At 46.4% G+C, this 18948-nt stretch overlaps 1 protein-coding gene across 2 annotated transcripts in view; it reads left to right on the forward strand.

Annotated features, from left to right (window-relative positions):
* Positions 1-18663, forward strand: part of WNT2B (Wnt family member 2B) — a 69694-nt gene extending 51031 nt beyond the window's left edge. Inside the window, exons 3-5 of one of the 2 annotated variants that reach the window (XM_030221746.1) lie at positions 8113-8390; positions 10106-10370; positions 17658-18663. In XM_030221746.1, the coding sequence (XP_030077606.1) occupies positions 8113-8390; positions 10106-10370; positions 17658-17887 (773 nt within the window). In that variant the 3' untranslated portion in view covers positions 17888-18663. Of the gene's footprint in view, positions 1-8112; positions 8391-10105; positions 10376-17657 lie in introns of both variants that reach the window. The other variant, XM_030221747.1, reaches the window with a different exon arrangement.
* Positions 18664-18948: the final 285 nt, after the last annotated feature.

Consider the following 18948-nt stretch of genomic DNA (forward strand, 5'->3'; position numbering starts at 1 on the left):
AAGCTAAGCTGTTTTATTTCTTCTTGGAGGGTTTATTTTTATCATCCTGTAAGAGTTAATAGATTTTTTTGTAAATCACCTGGCAATGAGCAGTATATCAGAACAGTATATGAAATATTGAAACAAACATAAGCCATCTGGTACATCTTAAAGCCAAATTCTAGAAAGGTCTTCTGGCTAGGAAAAAGAACAGACCATCTAAATTTGGACTTTCGTAGTTTGAGAGTATTTTACAAAGGCTTGCTCAACATGGAGTCTTTTGTAAAATACCTTTAAGGTCAAGGTAAATAAATGGTCGTTGGACAGCATGTTCAGCGGGGGCCACCATTCTAGAGAGAAACACAAAACGGCAGGTTCTTCAACCTGTGTCAAGAGAAAGAAGAGGAGAAAAACCTCCACAAGCTCAGTCACAAAACCAAAAAACAGTGGTGGTGGAACAGGAAAGGAGAAGGAACCAAGGGTACATATAAAAATATTTATTCAAGATGGACCCTACTCGGCTGAGTTTTGGCATCATCAGCCTTCCTCAGGGGTCAAAGGAATCTTCAATATAGACTCAGTACGACAAAAGTCAATCACAATCTTCTTAAAAATAAGAACGATCCTCCTAAGAAGGAAAAGTCCATAGACCGTTATTAAATGGACTTGGGGAAAATCCACTATTTCTGGGATAAGCAGTATAAAATGTTTTTTACTTTTTTAGGATCTTTGTGATCTGGATTGGCCACTGTTGGAAACAGGATGCTGGGCTAGATGGACCTTTGGTCTTTCCCAGTATGGCAATACTTATATACTTGTTGTCACTCTTTAGGATTCTAGAATCTTGCTATTCTTTGGGGTTCTACATGGAATGTTGCTACTGTTTGGGGTTCCACATGGAATGTTGCTACTCTTTGAGTTTCTGCCAGGTACTTGTGACCTGGATTGGCCACTGTTGGAAACAGGATGCTGGGCTCGATGGACCTTTGGTCTTTCCCAGTATGGCAATACTTAATGTACTTATGTAAGAACTGCAGCATACTTTTGTCACTGAGTCCATATTGAAGATTCCTGTGACCCCCTGAGGAAGGTTGATTGTCAAAACTCAGCCGAGTAGGGTCCATCTTCAATAAATATTTTTATATGTACCCTTGGTTCCTTCTCCTTTCCTGCACTGCCACCGCTGTTTTCTTGGCTTTGGTTCTACAATCTGTGCACTTTTCCAGAACTGGACTCCAAGGGGAGCCAAGTGCAGAAACTCAAACTTGTGGCTTTTTGAAGTGGTTTTAAACACCAGCAAGGTCACCAAAATCCCCCATCAATCACTCCTCTGAAGCCTAGGAGCACTTAGCTGATATTTAAGTGTGTCTCAGAGCAGGGGTAAATGCTGATGGACACACTTGGCAGTGTAATACAAGTACTGCCACTGCAAAATAGGTAATGCCCAAACCATGCCCAGAACATACCCCCATCAAAACAGTGCATGCAGCAGATATTCAGACATAAGTACCAACTCTGGAATTCGTTGCCGGAGAACGTGGTGAAGGCGGTTAGCTTGGCAGAGTTTAAAAAGGGGTTAGACGGTTTCCTAAAGGACAAGTCCATAAACCACTACTAAATGGACTTGGGAAAAATCCACAATTCCAGGAATAACATGTATAGAATGTTTGTACGTTTGGGAAGCTTGCCAGTTGCCCTTGGCCTGGATTGGCCGCTGTTGTGGACAGGATGCTAGGCTCGATGGACCCTTGGTCTTTTCCCAGTGTGGCATTACTTATGTACTTATGTACTTGTAACATCACTATGTAGATGTATAGGTCATTTACATATGCAAATCCACTACTTACAATTCAAATGTCTTATATTCTTATCTAGTTTAATTTCCTTCCCCTGGTTTTTCCTTCCCCTGGTTTTTCCTACTCCATGTCTCAAAGAAGCAAAAGTATTCGTTTTTGAAGGAGGAAGGGGCTGTTGGCTAGTGTCCAGATATAGTTCACATAACCCAAAATGTTTTAAAAAGCTTCTAGAGGTGACAGAAACCCCAGTCGTGCTCCAGCCTTCCCAACCCTAGACAGTTTCTCAAATGCAACAATCACTGGTGTTTCATCCCCCACCTCAGCACCTCGCTATGCTGGTTTATTTAACATGCTGCATTATCTCGTTATAACTTTGACTTGTTATATAAATTAATCAAGTGGTAATAGGAGATTATTAGTGCTTTGAGAAGTAGCTGTTTATGGGATACCTCATTCGAACAGTGTAATGCATAAACAGTAATAGGATATGTAAATATTTGGACAGAAGACCTGGCAGGGGGTCAGGCATTCAGATGGCGGGTTACTGTCTCATTGCACACTGGGAAGGGAATGCAGTTACGAAAAATAATTTCAGGAAACAGGCATCATTTCCTGCCAGACATTCCTCTCCACTTTCATTCTGAACATGGACCCTATGGAGCAATCAAGTTGCCGACTGCCCGGCTCTCTTTCCTGGGTGAAAATAGCCTGTGTTTTGCCTGTTTCCTCTGCCAAGCATTCTTCTGTTGGCAGGTTTTCCAGTGGCCAGTTGATATCAGGGACAGCTAAACTTTCTTAGACCTCAGTTCAATCCAGGTTCAGATCTACAAATACTTAACAAAAATCTGACTCATATAATTAGGGTCAGCTTTGGCCCAATTTAAGCATCAGGGCCGGCCCAAGGCAAGATGCCGCCTGAGGCGGAGCTAGTATGCTGCCCCCCCCCCAAGACAAGATGCTGTCCCCCCCTTGGCCGAGATGCTGCCCTCCTTCCTACCTGCCGCCGGCACCTGGCATCTGCCCTCCGTGGCATTATCTGGCAGTGGCAGCGATTCCCATATGCTGCCCTGCCGCCGGCACCTGCCTCTTCCCTTTACTGTGGCTGCCTGAACCCCTGACAACATGGGAAGTTACATCAGAGAGGCGGCCGCAGTAAAGGAAAGAGGTGGGTGCCGGCAGGCACGATGTTATAGAATATCTGCATTTCAGCATCTAATTCCATCGGCCGGGTGCCAGTGTTTACACCAGTCTTTAGCAGGCATAAATACTAAGCGCCCAAAGTTAGGCGTGAAATGCGCACTACGCTGTATTCTATAAAGGATGAGCCACAAAGAGTGTCCTTTATAGAATACTATCTTAGCGCAGATCATAACGGCACCTAACTTTGAGCTCCATTTATTGAATCGAATCCTTAATGTGTGAATTAGCATGTAATAACTGTTAGCACATGGATGCAGTATTTTATTTCTTGGGATTTATTAACTGCCTTTATGAAGAGATTCACCCAAGGCGGTGTACAGTAGGATACAATTTAACATAAAACTTACAATTTGTTTAACAGCATAACAATAGCAAAATAACCAAAAATACAATAAATGAGGTAAACTTGAAAACAGTAAATTGAAACCTAATAATAGAGCTACCGTGAAACAGTATCAAAAATATACACATTTCAGAGCACTGGAATTCAAATACCAGAGATATAATACAATGTTAGTATAATACTAATGATACATCTAATAAGCATTAGAACATTCAACTAACATAGACATGATGCTAAAAATATTCTAAAATACAGCTTACCATATAGCTGAGGGACCAAGAGCAGATATATGATGGGAAGAAGATGCGGGGTACAGCGTTCGTTGGGATAATTTGAGGGTTAGATAAAGTCAAGGCAAGTTTTTTGTATAGTTAAGCAAGAGATAAAGAACTGGTCTAAGTTACGGTGTGTGTAGCAAGCTAGTCCAGGTGCAGAATGGGTGTATAGTCAGTAACCCTACGTATTAAAGGCTTGAACTAAACAACTCAGTACATCATACAGAGAGAAAAACTGGTACAGCATAACATTACTAAAGTCACTTCACTGGCTTCCTATCCGTTTCCGCATACAGTTCAAACTCCTCTTATTGACCTGTAAGTGCATTCACTCTGCAGCTCCTCAGTACCTCTCCACTCTCATCTCTCCCTACATTCCTCCCCGGGAACTCCGTTCACTGGGTAAATCTCTCTTATCTGCACCCTTCTCCTCCACCGCTAACTCCAGACTCCGTTCCTTTTATCTTGCTGCACCACATGCATGGAATAGACTCCCAGAGCCGGTACGTCAAGCTCCATCTCTGGCCGTCTTCAAATCTAAGCTAAACACCCACCTTTTTGATACTGTTTTTAACTCCTAACCCTTGTTCACTTGTTCAGAACCCTTATTTTATCATCCTCACCTTAATATTCCCTTAGCTCTTGTTTGTCCTGTTTGTCTGTCCTAATTAGATTGTAAGCTCTGTGGAGCAGGGACTGTCCCTTCATGTTCAACTGTACAGCGCTGCGTACGTCTAGTAGCGCTATAGAAATGATAAGTAGCGGTAGTAGTAGAATATTGCCAGTTAGCGCCTAGGTTTATCATGCAATACAATCGGCTATCCACCAATATTCAGTGCATTGCCAGCTAAGTTTGGCAGCCAAATTTGATCACCAAATTAGCAGGGTATATGTTTGGCCGGTTTAAACTTCATTGGCCAGCGCTGAATAACCAGCCAAAAAGCATCCGGATATTCAATGCCGATCACCAGAAACATCCCGGTATTGAATATCTGGATATCTGGACTCAGAGCCAACTGTGGGAGACAACCCAGCTACCTCCCATGGTCTGAATTTCGAGCCCTTTTTCTATAGAATACAGACTAAGGTCACTTGCCCGCATAACTGCTAATTGGTGTCAACTAACACTACTTAGTGCTAATTATAACTAGTTTACATCAATTATCTCTTATTATATTAAGTTATGTGCGCAACTGACCTGATTCTGTAACTTCCACGTGCAACTTTGTACACTAAGCATAAAAGTGGGCCTTCTGACTTTATAAAATTTGAGGGTTAGTGACCGAATGAATTCAGGCCCTTAATATAGGTTTCAAATCTGGCTATTTAAAAAACTTCTATTTGACTTGGAATTTTCCTCCTCTAAATTGCGGAAGTCTAAGGATCCTTTTTCCAAGCCGCACTAAAGTGGTCAGTGCTGGTGTCAGCGTGTGGGTTTTCCATGCGCTGCAGCTACTTTTAGCACAGTGGTAAAATGGCTGCCTCGCCATACTTTTTTGTACTGGCCATGCGCTAATTTTCCATTATCGCAACCTATTAAGGAGGCAGAAAGGGCTCCTGTGCTAATCGGGCAGGTAACGGTAATGTGCCCCTGCTACCCGATTAGCGTAGGCAATGCCTATGCTCTGCCCATATTTTCCAGCATGGGATTAGCACGCGCTGAGCAGGAAACTACCATGGGACATCTCAGCTTACCCACAATAGTGCACTTTTAGCATGCGGTAGGCCCACCGCACCTTAGAAAAAGGGTCCCTAAATTTCTTTTTAGGGAAAGAGGATGGGACTTGATATACCACCTTTCTGTGGTTACAATCAAAGCAGTTTACATACTATTTACATGTACTTATTTGTACCTGGGGCAGTGGAGGGTTAAGTGACTTGCCCAGAGTCACAAGGAAATGCAGTGGGAATTGAACCCAGTTCCTCAGGATCAAAGTCCACTGCACTAACCACTAGGCTACTCCTCCACTAGCAACATTCCATGTAGAATCTCAAATAGTAGCAACATTCCATGTAGAATCTGAAATAGGGAAAGGAAAATGGGACTTGATATACTGCCTCTCTGTAGTTACAATCAAAGCAGTTTACATACTATATACAGGTATGTATTTATACCTGGGGCAGTGGAGGGTTAAGCGACTTGCCCAGGGTCACAAGGAAATGCAGTGGGAATTGAACCCAGTTCCTCAGGATCAAAATCCGCTGTACTAACCACTAGGTTACTCCTCCAATAGCAACATTCCATGTAGAATCTCAAATAGAGAAAGAAAAATGGGACTTGATATACTGCCTCTCTGTGGTTACAATCAAAACAGTTTACATACTATATACAGGTACTTATTTTACACCTGGGGCAATGGAGGGTTAAGTGACTTGCCCAAAACGTCTCAAGGAGCTGCAGTGGTACTTGAACCCAATTTGCCAGGATCAAAGTCCGCTGCACTAACTATGAGGCTACTCCTCCATTCTGACATTATTTAATGTCTCTGAAGATTTGTGTACTAGGCTTGCTGTTCTGTACAGGTGTTTAGTTAGTTGTAGTTAGAAATTCCTAAAAAAGAAGACAAGGGGAGGGAAAAAAAACAAAACCTCATGTATGTGACAACAACGCAGGAAGACTGAGGCAAAAGAAGTAATGATTCCAGAAAGTCAATATAGCACCTTTAATCAAGTTAGCAAAGCCAACACATCAAGGATCCCACATGCCCGCAGGGCCGCCGAGAGACATGGCCGGGCCCGGGGCAAGGCCGCCCTGCCTCCGCCCCCCACTGCTGCCGCCCCCCGTTGCTCCCCCGACGCTGCCACCCCCTGTTGCTCCCCCCAACACTGCAGTCCCCGGTCTCACCTGCCTGCCTCCTTGGCTCCAGGCCCCCTGCATTCGAAGCAGCAGTCACAGATCGCCTCCCTTCGGGCCTTCCCTCCCTGTGTCCCGCCCTCGCGGAAACCAGAAGGTACATCAGGCGAGGGTGGGACACAGGGAGAGAAGGCCCGAAGGGAGGTGATCTGTGACTGCCGCTTCGAATGCAGGGGGCCCGGAGCCAAGGAGGCAGGCAGGTGAGACCGGGAACTGCAGCGCCGGCGGCCTGACCTCGGCGCCGGGCCCCCTTGGAGGCCCGGGGAATTTTGCCCCCCTGCCCCGCCCTCTCAGCGACTCTGCATGCCCGCTCAGCATTTTTTGATTACTCGTGGCCAAGTGTGGCAGTTGAGAAAATCTTATATACACAGGACCATATTGCACCATATTGCTCTAGGTTTTCACCCCTGAAGCAGGCACACACGCCAAAACACGGCCATGTCGGGTCCTTGATGTGTGAATTTGCTGACTAAGTTAAAGGTCCTATATTGACTTTCTGGAATTGCTTTTTTTGCCTCACTCTTCTTGTGTTGTAGAAATTTCTAAAAACATAACAAGTTTAAATGGTCTGATTTTATCTGTATAATAGTTGAAAATATGTGGCTTAGCAAGTTATGACTGTGACACCTGCTGACTATCACCTAACATGCCTTGAATATTAGGTTGACAGCAAACGTCACCTTTTTCCATTGCTTTATTTTCCAGCAAAACAGCAAATTTAAATGTAAAACGAATTGGATAAAATATTTCTTCACTCAACGTGTAATTAAACTCTGGAATTCATTGGCAGAGAATGTGCTAAAAGCAGTTAGCTTAGCGGGCTTTAAAAAAAGGTTTGGATAGCTTCCTAAAAGAAAAGTCCATAAGCCATTATTAAAATGGGGGAAATCCACTGCTTATTTCTACGGATAAACAGCATAAAATGTATTGTACTGTTTTTGGTCTTGCCAGGTACTTGTGACCTGGACTGGCCACTGTTGGAAACAGGATACTGGATTTGATGGACCTTCGGTCTGTCTCAGTATGGCAACACTTATGTTTTGGGTAATAGATGATGATCAGTTATTACACCTCCCAAGTCCTTCTCTGTGACCCTTTAGAACGGGAGTGCCACAACCCAGTTGGGTTTTCCCCACAATGAATTTGCATAAAATGGAAGCAGTACATGGAAATCAATCTCATGCATATTCATTGTGGAAATCTTGAAAACCCAACTGGGTTGTGGCCCTTGAGGACCATGATTGCCCACCTCTGCTTTAGAATGGTTTTGACTTGAATGATTGGGTCCACTGTCCAGATGTGGTATCAAGGTGGTGTGCCACATACAGATGGCCAGTGTAGGACTGCCAACTGGACTCATTTCTACTGGTTGGGTGGATCTAGTCCTGGTTTATCCCTCACTGTATATCTGAACTTGAGAAACCAGTTGACGATCCTAATTCCAATGGGGCCTAGAGGAGATGTCTTTGGAGCCACCAGGAAGGGGAAAAAAGAAATGAGGATTACAGGAGAGCAGGGACTACAACTTTGTGCATTAGACCGGCAAAAGAATACACTGAAGGCACAAGGCACCTCAGATGTCTCAGCCTAGCAACAGAAAAGTGGGGAAAATTATCCAGAAAAAAAAACTGCCTCCCTGATGTCACTTTCTCTTCTATCTGGCAGGTAGCAGGGAAACAGCCTTCGTATATGCCATGTCATCTGCTGGCGTAGTGTATGCCATCACACGGGCATGCAGCCAGGGTGAGCTAAAAACCTGCAGCTGCGACCCTAACAAGAAAGGTCACTTCAAAGATGAGACAGAGGAATTCGACTGGGGAGGCTGCAGTGACAACATCCATTATGGGATTAAGTTTGCCAAAGCTTTTGTGGATGCCAAGGAGAAGAAAGGGAAAGATGCCCGGGCACTGATGAATCGGCACAACAATCGGTGTGGGAGGATTGTAAGTAATGTGCTTAGCTACTTACAAGGAAGGTTGGGTGGGTTTATATTTATTTATTTAGATTTTGCTCACACCTTTTTCAGTAGTAGCTCAAGGTGAGTTACATTCAGGTACACTGGATATTTCTCTGTCCCAGGAGGGCTCACAATCTAAGTTTGTACCTGAGGCAATGGAGGGTTAAGTGACTTGCCCAAGATCACAAGGAGCAACAGTGGGATTTGAACCAGCCACCTCTGGATTGCAAGACTGGTGCTCTAACCACTAGGCCACTCCTTCAATCCAACAAAGCTGCTCCCAATACCTTGAAATAAGAGAAAAGCTCTATCACCGACTTGGTGCCAAGCGCTGGTAGCTCGCATGCAGTGGCGTTCCTAGGCTGGCTGACACCCAGGGCGGATCGCCGATGCGCCCCCCCCCCCCCGGGTGCAGCGCGACCCCCCCAGGTGCATTTTTACCTGCTGGGGGGGGGGTGCCGCGCGCCTGTCGGCTCCGAGTCCACTCGTTCCCTGCTGCTCCCTCTGCCCCGGAACAGGAAGTAACCTGTTCCGCGCAGAGGGAGGAGCAGGGAGGGAACGAGCGGACTCAGCCAACAGGTGCGCGGCACCCCCCCCCCCCAGCGGCATGCACCCGGGGCAGACCGCCCCCCCCCCCCCCCACTTGGTACACCACTGCTCGCATGTGCAAGGTTCCCAAATCTCTCCTACAGGCATGCAAGCTCTGCCAGAAATCTGAAAACATGGCCTTCATCCTGTTGAAATCTAAGATCTGGAAGATACCTTTTTCATCTCTTTTACATGCTGTATTTTCCCATAGATCAAAAATGAGAAAATGGGAATTTCTTGTAACAGAAGAAGGACGTTTCCTTGCTCTATAAGTTTTCTCTTCTGCCTCCCTCCCATTTGTATTGATATCAGGGTTTTTGCTTTCCACCGTGATGCTCAAAGTGAGTTAAAGCAAACACATCACATGTAATTAAGGAAGATATAAAAATATCCCTAGATACTGGGAGAGATTTTATTTACTTATTTATTTGCATTGAGCTCACACTTTTTTTTTCAGTAGGTACGCAGTCAGGTACACTAGGTATTTTCCTGCCCTGGGTAAATCCGGACATATGGTAACCCTGGTAGATGTGCACTGTGGGTTTTGCAATTTGTAGAATCCCTACAAACATAACTGCTAATTAATTCCAGTTAACACCAATTATAGCCACTAATCGTTTGTTAAGGCCTGTGGGGGGATGCGGAGAGATGTGGGCGTCATATGCAAAGCCTCTTCGTGGGGCCTTCTTTGTATAAGTGAATAGGGGCCAAAAAAGCAGGAGCCACTTGCAAAAAAGAGTCACTCACTGGTAGGACTGGCACTGTTAGAAGCATCCAAATTAAAATCCATTATTTATAAATGAATTTGCCTTTTTATTAGATTTGTTTTTACATCTTCCTTAATTACATACGATGTGTTCGCTTTAACTCGCTTTGAGCATCACGGTGTAAAGCAAAAACTCCCGATATCAATACAAATAACATTGAGAGACAAATGGGAGGAAGGCAGAAGAGAAAACGTATAGAGCAAGGCAAGAGACAAGGGTTAAAAAGCTAATTGATCAAAGGCTATACAGTAATGGCAAGAATGAGAAAGAGGGAGGGGTGCGGGGGAGGGTCAGAATCTCTATAAGAAGATCCCTGATGGTTTCCCTTCTTCCTCTTCCCTCTCAGGCCGTGAAACGGTACATGAGGAAGGAGTGCAAGTGCCATGGAGTCAGTGGGTCTTGCACACTAAGGACTTGCTGGTCGGTGATGTCAGACTTTCGAAAAACAGGAGACTACCTTAGGAAGAAGTACAATGGAGCCATCCAGGTCACCATGAACCAATACGGCTCCGGTTTCACCGTATCCAACAAGAATTTCAGGAACGCCACGAAAAACGACCTGGTGTATTTTGAGAACTCCCCCGACTACTGCCTGAAGGATAAATCTGCAGGTGAGGTAAAGCAGTGTTTGTTTTCCCAGGGACCTTCTGTGGATAACAGAGCAGGCCTGACGTGTTTTTGGGTGTCTTTTAACTTGCTATTTGACAAGCTCTTTCAGTTTAGATCCCACATGAGATAACTGTCATATGAACAGAATCACTTCTAATCATATGCAATCATAGCCTTCATTACCCCATTGTAAAATCATAATCCCCCTTGAAGTAGCCCTTCTGCCAAAAAAAAAATCTACTGGTGAGCTGCACAGTCAATCCATTTACAAGAAAAGTACTTGGTAATGTTTATACATTGATATTTAATACTGCGATATCTATATATTGTAAAGAGATCATGCCAATTGCTGTGTTGCACCACATTTTAATGTGGGCGGCACTTTGGGAGCATAGGATAGCCAGAGACAGGGGTGTAAGTATTTGAGCTTCAGAGATACTAGTGCACACTTTTGAATATATAATTTCAGTAGATGCATTATTTGCTAATTCACGATACAGCCCAGAGCACTGATGATCCTGCATTAAAAAAGCAGAAATCCACAGCACGCAAAAACGAAACTATGCAAACCTATATGCACAAGAAAAACAATAGGGTGAGAAGTTTTCTAATTTTATTTACCCATTTTGTCGTGTGCCTTGGCACAGAAAACACAACATGGAGCACGAGTGCCAGGGGAGAGTTGGCAGCATCAGGGGGTCACCCAACTCAATATAATTCAATTGTCCCAGTGTCTACATGATAAGAAGCCACTGCTCTCAGATGAAAAGAGGAGCCACGTAAGGCAGGGGCGTAGCCAGACAACAGATTTTGGGTGGGCCTAGGCAAGAAGTGGGTGGGCACCAAGTGTTGTCCCCTTCACCCGCCACCAAAAAAAAATTCTCAGCTGGCGGGAAAACGCTTCTTTCCACCTTAGCAGTCTGCAGCAGGCACGCGCTGAAAACTGAGCACGCGCAGGTGCTGGTATCCTGGAGAATAGCGTTTTCATTAACATCAGGGGGAAGTCTTCAGCTGCCGGAGCTTGGGATCCCCACCTGCTACTGCTAATACGTGTGCTGCTGTTGGGTGGGCCTGAGCCCTAATTGGGTGGGCCCAGGCCCACCTGTGGCTACGCCACTGACGTAAGGGGAGAGCAGCAGCCTGACTGGACAATAAACATTGAACTTCATTTTACCGCAAGCATGTTGTACCTGAGAGCATCCATTCTGCGCCAGATCTGGTGCCACAGTGGTCAGAGGGGATATTCACCAGCCTTGCCCAGTTCAGTGTTGCTGAATATCCCCCTCTCTCAGCCTGCTGATCAGAAGGGGGCAGGAACCTCTCCTGCCCGTGTTGAATATCTACCCCGCTTTTTTAAAGGTAGAATTGCATCTAGATACAGCTGCGCACTTGCGGATTAAAAGAAATGAACCTTCTTGGATTCTACCAGGAGTTCTCAGCCTAGTCCCTGAAGCATCCCCAGTCCATGTAGTTTTCAGGCTATGTACAATGAACATATATGAGACAGATTTGCATGAAATGCCTCTGTTGCATCTTTTTTTTTTGTTGTTACATTTGTACCCTGCGCTTTCCCACTCATGGCAGGCTCAATGCGGCTTACATGGGGCAATGGAGGGTTAAGTGACTTGCCCAGAGTCACAAGGAGCTGCCTGTGCCTGAAGTGGGAATCGAACTCAGTTCCCCAGGACCAAAGTCCACCACCCTAACCACTAGGCCACTCCTCCACTGTTGCTACTATTTGAGATTCTACATGGAATGTTGCTATTCCACTAGAAGTCGGCCCTTGCAGATCACCAATGTGGCCGCGCAGGCTTCTACATGGAATGTTGCTAGTGGAATAGCAACATTCCATGTAGAATCTCCAATAGTAGCAACATTCCATGTAGAATCTCCAATAGTATCTATTTTATTTTTGTTACATTTGTACCCTGCGCTTTCCCACTCATGGCAGGCTCAATGCGGCTTACATGGGGCAATGGAGGGTTAAGTGACTTGCCCAGAGTCACAAGGAGCTGCCTGTGCCTGAAGTGGGAATCGAACTCAGTTCCCCAGGACCAGAGTCCACCATCCTCTTAATCTATCTCGTGCTTATTCACTGCATGGGTCCCAGGTGCTGGGTTGAGAAACACAGGGTTAGACTAAAGCGTAAAGTGATGATTCCCAAACCTACTCTGAGGAACCCCAGCCAGTCAGGTTTTCAGGATATCTGCAATCAATATTCGTAAGAGAGATCTGAACACACTGCCACCATGACATGCAAATATCTCTCATGCACACGGTGGATATCCTGAGAACCACTGGGGTAAAGGGTCACTGCTTGTATGTTCATAATATATGTTTTATCATCTGTGCAGACCTTTGCTGTGCCTGGGTTTTCTGTGGGGTGTCTAAGATACTCTTCGGGATGATTTCCTGATACCAGCATGCGTTCACCCTTCTTTCAAACCATGAGGTAGTAATTCCCTCCTGACCCCACTCCGTCATGGCCAGGCATGGTTGGACTTCTTCCTCAAAGCACCAGAGCAGGCCAGAGTTTCTGGCTACAATAATTGGGCCGTACACAGTGGAATGAGCCCATGTTCAAGTTGAATGAGAAAATGCCAGTTATATATAGAAATGTTCCATTGGCGTGGCTGTACCTTGCTTAGATAGGAAGGCTCTTAGAAGACTAGTAGCGCAAGAATATTTATTTTTATTTCTTTATTTATTGGGATTTATTAACCACTTTGATGAAGAGATTCACCCAAGGCGGTGTACAGCAGGTACAGTTTAACATAAAACTTACAATTTTGTTAACAGCATAACAACAGTAAAATGACCAAATTTAAACATAAAATACAATAAATGAGGTAAACTTGAAAACAGTAAATTGAAACTTAGTAATAGGACCACCATGAAACAGGGTCAAAGCAAGGCGCAGTGCCCCGCAGTGTGCACGGAGCCAAAAATAACATGGCGCCGTGCCCCTGACGGGCACGCGCACCAAGCCCAGCGGGGGCAAGCGAGGCGAGGGAAGGGTCAGGCCCCATCGCCAGAGGCTCCCCGCTGGGCAACAGGAGGAGCCACGGAGGGGCTTAAAAGCCCGCGCAGAAAGCCGGGTCGACCTCTTCCGGTCGCCACAGCAAGCAGACGGACTGCACTGACCCCCCTTACCTATGTGCCCTACTAGCTCCGATCCCGAGTCCAGAAGTGGCTAGTTCACCTAGTAATAGGACTACCATGAAACAGGATCAAAAATATACATATTTAACAGTACCAGAGATATAATACAATGTTAGCATAATACTAATGATACGTCTAATAAGCACACATTAGAACATTAAACTAACATAGATACTATACAGTTTACCATATAGCTGAGGGACCAAGAACAGAATTCATATGAGCACCCAGCGGCGATCCTAGGTCGGCTGCCATCCAGGGCGAATCGCCGATGAGCACGAACCCCCCCCCCCCCCCCCCCCCGGTGCATTCTTGGCTGCTGGGAGCAGCCAAGCGGCTCTCTGCTCTGCTGGCTCCCTGCTCCCTGTGGAAATGAAATCCTGTTCAGAAGGAATGGATCCTAAGGAGCCTAGCCGAGATTGGGTGGCAGAGCCGGTGGAGGGAGGCGGGGATAGTGCTGGGCAGACTTATACGGTCTGTGCCAGAGCCGGTGGTGGGAGGAGGGGCTGGTGGTTGGGAGGCGGGGATAGTGCTGGGCAGACATACGGTCTGTGCCAGAGCCGGTGGTGGGAGGAGGGGCTGGTGGTTGGGAGGCGGGGATAGTGCAGGGCAGACTTATACGGTCTGTGCCAGAGCCGGTGGTGGGAGGAGGGGCTGGTGGTTGGGAGGCGGGGATAGTGCTGGGCAGACTTATACAGTCTGTGCCAGAGCCGGTGGTGGGAGGCGGGGCTGGTGGTTGGAAGGCGGGGATAGTGCTGGGCGGACTTATACAGTCTGTGCCCTGAAGAGGACAGGTACAAATCAAAGTAGGGTATACACAAAAAGTAGCACATATGAGTTTATCTTGTTGGGCAGACTGGATGGACCATGCAGGACTTTTTCTGCCGTCATTTACTATGTTACTATGGCATGTTGGCCCTGAATTTCCATTAGATCTGACACCATAATATAGTTAGTGAGGGGATTTACACTTTTGCCATCCATACATTTCACTTTAAGATCTTTGAAATTAGCCCCAGGGAGTGTTAGGGATTGACTTTGATGTGGATGGAGTCCTACCACTCTCCACCAGTTCAGTTAAACTCTTTCTTCCCCACCCCCTTCCCCAAAACAGGGAGAATGGAAAGCCTCAGAGACAGATGAAAGAGAGTTCATTACCAAAAGAATGCAGTTGTTCTCAACATCAATTAACTCAGAAGGGATAAGGCAAGTCCATCATGTCACATGAGATCACAGGAGCCTGAAGCAGGGGAATGGCCACATGGAGAGAGGGGTCAAGTGGTCTAGGGAAGCTGCTTCTGACCTCATCTCTGCTTCAGATCCCCTAGACTAGAGTCAGCCTCTACAAAATCCCTCCAACCCACAGGTTTTCTTTTACTAGCTGTCCCAACTTCTTAAAATGCTGTAGAACACTTTGGTTTCTAAAGTTTCAGGTATATACATCTGTACTTTTAATCAGGGCCGCTGAGAGGGGGTCAAAATTCCCCAGGCCTGGCTTCCAAGTGGGGGAGGGGCTGGCGCTGGCAAGCTTCTTCCTGCCTGCCTGCTTCCAGGTCTGTGTCTCTCCTGCTCCTATGTGCCAAGACCCCGATGATTATATTAATGCCATAACCCGGGTGACCTGGGTTATCAAGTTAATGAAATCATCCCTGTCCTGGCACACAGAGAAGACAGACCAAGAGAGGAGCAGTCAGACAATCAAACATCCTTGAGTCAGACACAGAAAGGTAAGGGGGCAGGCGGGGGCGGCAGCCCGAATGTGAAGGGTGGCCCAATTGGGGGTTGGGGCACAGCACGGTGGCCCAGGTAGTGGGGGGAGGGGAAAGCGGTCACCGGTCCTGCCCTGGGCCTGGCTGTGTCTCTTGGCAGCTTTTAATTTCTAATCATCTCATGATTTTACTACAGCTCTTCAGTGACCCAATCCTGGGACAGAATTCTGGGTTCAGAATCAGCAGTATAATAGGGGAAATTTGAAATTGCTACACGGTTCCAGATTTGAGGGGGAAGAGAGGTAGAAGTTCCCAGGCAGTAAAAAAGTTAAAGATCAGAAAAATAGTAATTAAAAATAGATTAGTTGCTTGAACATGGTGACTTCCTGGCATCTAGAAACCAATAGGGTAAAATCAGGAGTGGCTCATCCTGTCCAGGTGACACGGAGCTGGTTGGTCATCATATATGAATAAAGCTGCACCCCCATCCCCAAATTCTATAAGGGGTCCTTTTACTAAGCTGCCGTAAAAGGGGGCCTGCGCTAGCTTCAGTGCATGTTTTTGATGCAAGCTGAGGCGCCCTTTTACCGCAGCAGGTAAAAGACGGTCTCCTTTTTTTGTTGTTTTTTTTTTTTAATGAAATGGCCATGTGACAAGTGAACCATTAAATGCAGGTCCATTTCGGTGGGAACGTTTACTGCCACCCATTGAGGGTAAGGGCTCCTGTGCTAACCCGGCGATAACCGGACAGCACGTGGCACTGCCTGATTACAACTGGGTAAACATCGGCACTACAAAACTAGAAAATATATTTGTAGCACCGGAATGGTGTGCTGGGGGAGGGTAGGCTCTTCTAAAAAGCGGAGGAGACGTCTATAAATAAACAATTCTTTATTGCAAGCGAAGTGACAACGACTCAACACAGCTGTGTTTCGGCGCTAGCTCACGCCTTCTTCAGGAGTCTTATAATGTATTGCTGATTGTGTAAAGTCGCTTCAATGAAGCTTCAATGTTCTGGCAATGGAAGTTTATACCTTATATGAAAGTTTTTTTGTAACAAACTATTGACTTTACACAATCAGCTATACATCATAAGACTCCTGAAGAAGGTGCGAGCTAGCGCCGAAACACAGCTGTGTTGAGTCGTTGTCACTTCGCTTGCAATAAAGAATTGTTTCTTTATAGACTTCTCCTCCGCTTTTTAGAAGAGCCCACCTTTCCTACTTCTTCCTTCTGCAACCTTTTACTTAGGAACCAGTGTACCTCCACCCCTTTGGGGTGGTTTTCTTTGCTCGCGTGCTGGGGGAGGGAACAACCGCTGGGCTGCTGTGGTAGCCCAGCGGTAGGTCCTGTTTAGCATGCAGTAAGCTCACGGTGGGCTTCCTGCCACTTAGTAAAACAGACCCTAATGCATTAAAAATTAGGTGCAGAGTTGGGCGCAAGTTGCACATGTAACATAATTTACAAATTGGCACTAAATTGGCAAATAATTAGGGATAAACAACAATAATTGGTGTTAATCCCTAATTGATGCTAATCTGAAGTTGCATGTGTAACAGACTTATGCCCCTAATGTGTAAAGAGTGCGCCCAGGGGCGTAGCTACATGGGGGCATGGGCCCCCACAGATTACGCCCTGGCCTCCTCTACATTTGACCCCGCCCCGCCGCCGCATCAGGTACCTTGTTTGCTGGTGGGGGTCCCCAATCCCCACCAGCAGAAGAGTCTTCTTCAGCGCCAGTCGACTCCAGCGCCTTCGTTGTGTGATCATCTGTTTCTGACGCCTTACATCCTGCACCGTGCATGTAGCCCCGTGCAGGATGCAAGGCATCAGAAACAGAAGATCACACAACAAAGGCGCCGGAGTCGACCGGCGCTGAAGAAGACTGTTCGGCTGGTGGGGATTGGGGACCCCCGCCAGCAAACCAAGGTACCTGATGCGGCGGCGGGGGCAGGTTTGCAGTTGCGGCGGGGAGGGGATCCAAAGTGGCGGGGAGGGGGTCGGTGGCTAAACAGTGCCCCCCCCCCCACACCTCAGGCTCTGGCCCCCCCTCCCGCCGAGGTCTGGCTACACCCCTGAGTGCGCCTAACTTCATTCGTATGCAAATGCAAAGGAAGTATTAATGGGGGAGGGGCACGGGCATGTCAGGAGCGTTCTGAATATTCTTGTGTGCTTTTACAGCCCAACTGCCGCATTGCGGTGTCACCATTTGCACCAGCCATCGACATGGCGGAAGTAGATGCGTCTAAAGTCTGGCTCTTAACTGCGCGGACTCACGCCAGCATCCTGTAGCAGTTTGGAACATACCTCATCCATTATAGAATACTAGCTTAGCCCCAGTATTTTGTCATGTAACTTTTCGTTACCTATATCGAATTTACCCCCTTATGGTTTTTTTTTTGTCTCCCCTCTTCTTAGGCTCTCTGGGCACATCTGGGAGAGTTTGCAACAAACTTTCGCGTGGGATGGACGGATGTGAGGTCATGTGCTGCGGCCGGGGCTACGACACTACGCGCGTCACCCGCCTGAGCAAGTGCGAGTGCAAATTCCACTGGTGCTGCGCTGTCAAATGCAAGGAGTGCGAAGAGTCAGTGGATGTGCACACGTGCAAAGCGCCGAAACGTGCTGAGTGGCTGGATCAAACTTGAGACCTCCTCTCCTGCCCCCCCGACCACTTACGCAAGAACGCTTCCCCCCTCCCCCAACCCTTAAGTTCATTCTACCCTCCTTCCCTTCTACCCCCCAACACCGCACCCTCGGGCCCAAAGAATTCTGGGAGCTGTAGTTCAGCTGCATGGCTTTTATTTAATTTACATTTTCCAGGAGCATCGTGGACCCTTGCCACCCCCCCTCTGGCATAAGGGGTTTGCAAAGGATGCTTGAGCTGCAAAGCTTGTGGAACTGTGTCCGCGGGGCATAGTGCAAGAGCCATTGGACTGCTGGAAGGTTAAAGCAGAGAGACTGGAAGGTCTTCTTTTTCCTGTACGCTGCTTTGAATATACATTGAGCAGAAACCGGACCACACACCAGGCCACCCGTTCCATTGCTTTTCATTGCGTTTCTTTACAAAGCTACCTGTTCCTGCAGTCGCTCCTCAAGAGGACATCGGTATGTGAGCAGGATCCCAGCCATTCTGCAAGGCCCTGTTTCATGAGCTTGTGGAGTAATAAAGTGATCAACAGAGGAACAAGAGGCAGCGTCAAAGAAAGGATAGAAAACCCCAAACAGTTTTCATCCGAGAAGATGCCTGTGCAACGAAAAATAAGTCAGCTGATTGAACTAGATGACCTGTTGTTTGCATACTTGCTTGAGCGTTGTGTATACTGTTTTAATATTTTTTAAGAAAAAAAATGGCATTATAAACCTGTATCGAAAACAACCCTGCATTCTCTTAAGTCTTCCTATAAAATGAAGATTTTATTTTTATTTTATTACATTTGTACCCCGTGCTTTCCCACACATAGCAGGCTCAATGCGGCTTACGTTGTAACTAGAATAACAAAGTCTTGTAAGGAGAAATATTACAAGCTGAATAAACATAATAATAGGGAGGTTTTAAATAAATGAGTTGGATATGGAAAGATAAACAAAAGGGATAGAGAGGGATATGGTATAGGAAAGATGGAGAAGAAAAGACTAGGGACGAGTAAGGAGATAGGGAGACGAGGTCCAAGGTATAATCTGAATCAAAGATATTAACAGTATCAGA

Source organism: Microcaecilia unicolor, chromosome 12 (assembly GCF_901765095.1).
Source record: "Microcaecilia unicolor chromosome 12, aMicUni1.1, whole genome shotgun sequence".
Lineage (NCBI taxonomy): Eukaryota > Metazoa > Chordata > Amphibia > Gymnophiona > Siphonopidae > Microcaecilia > Microcaecilia unicolor.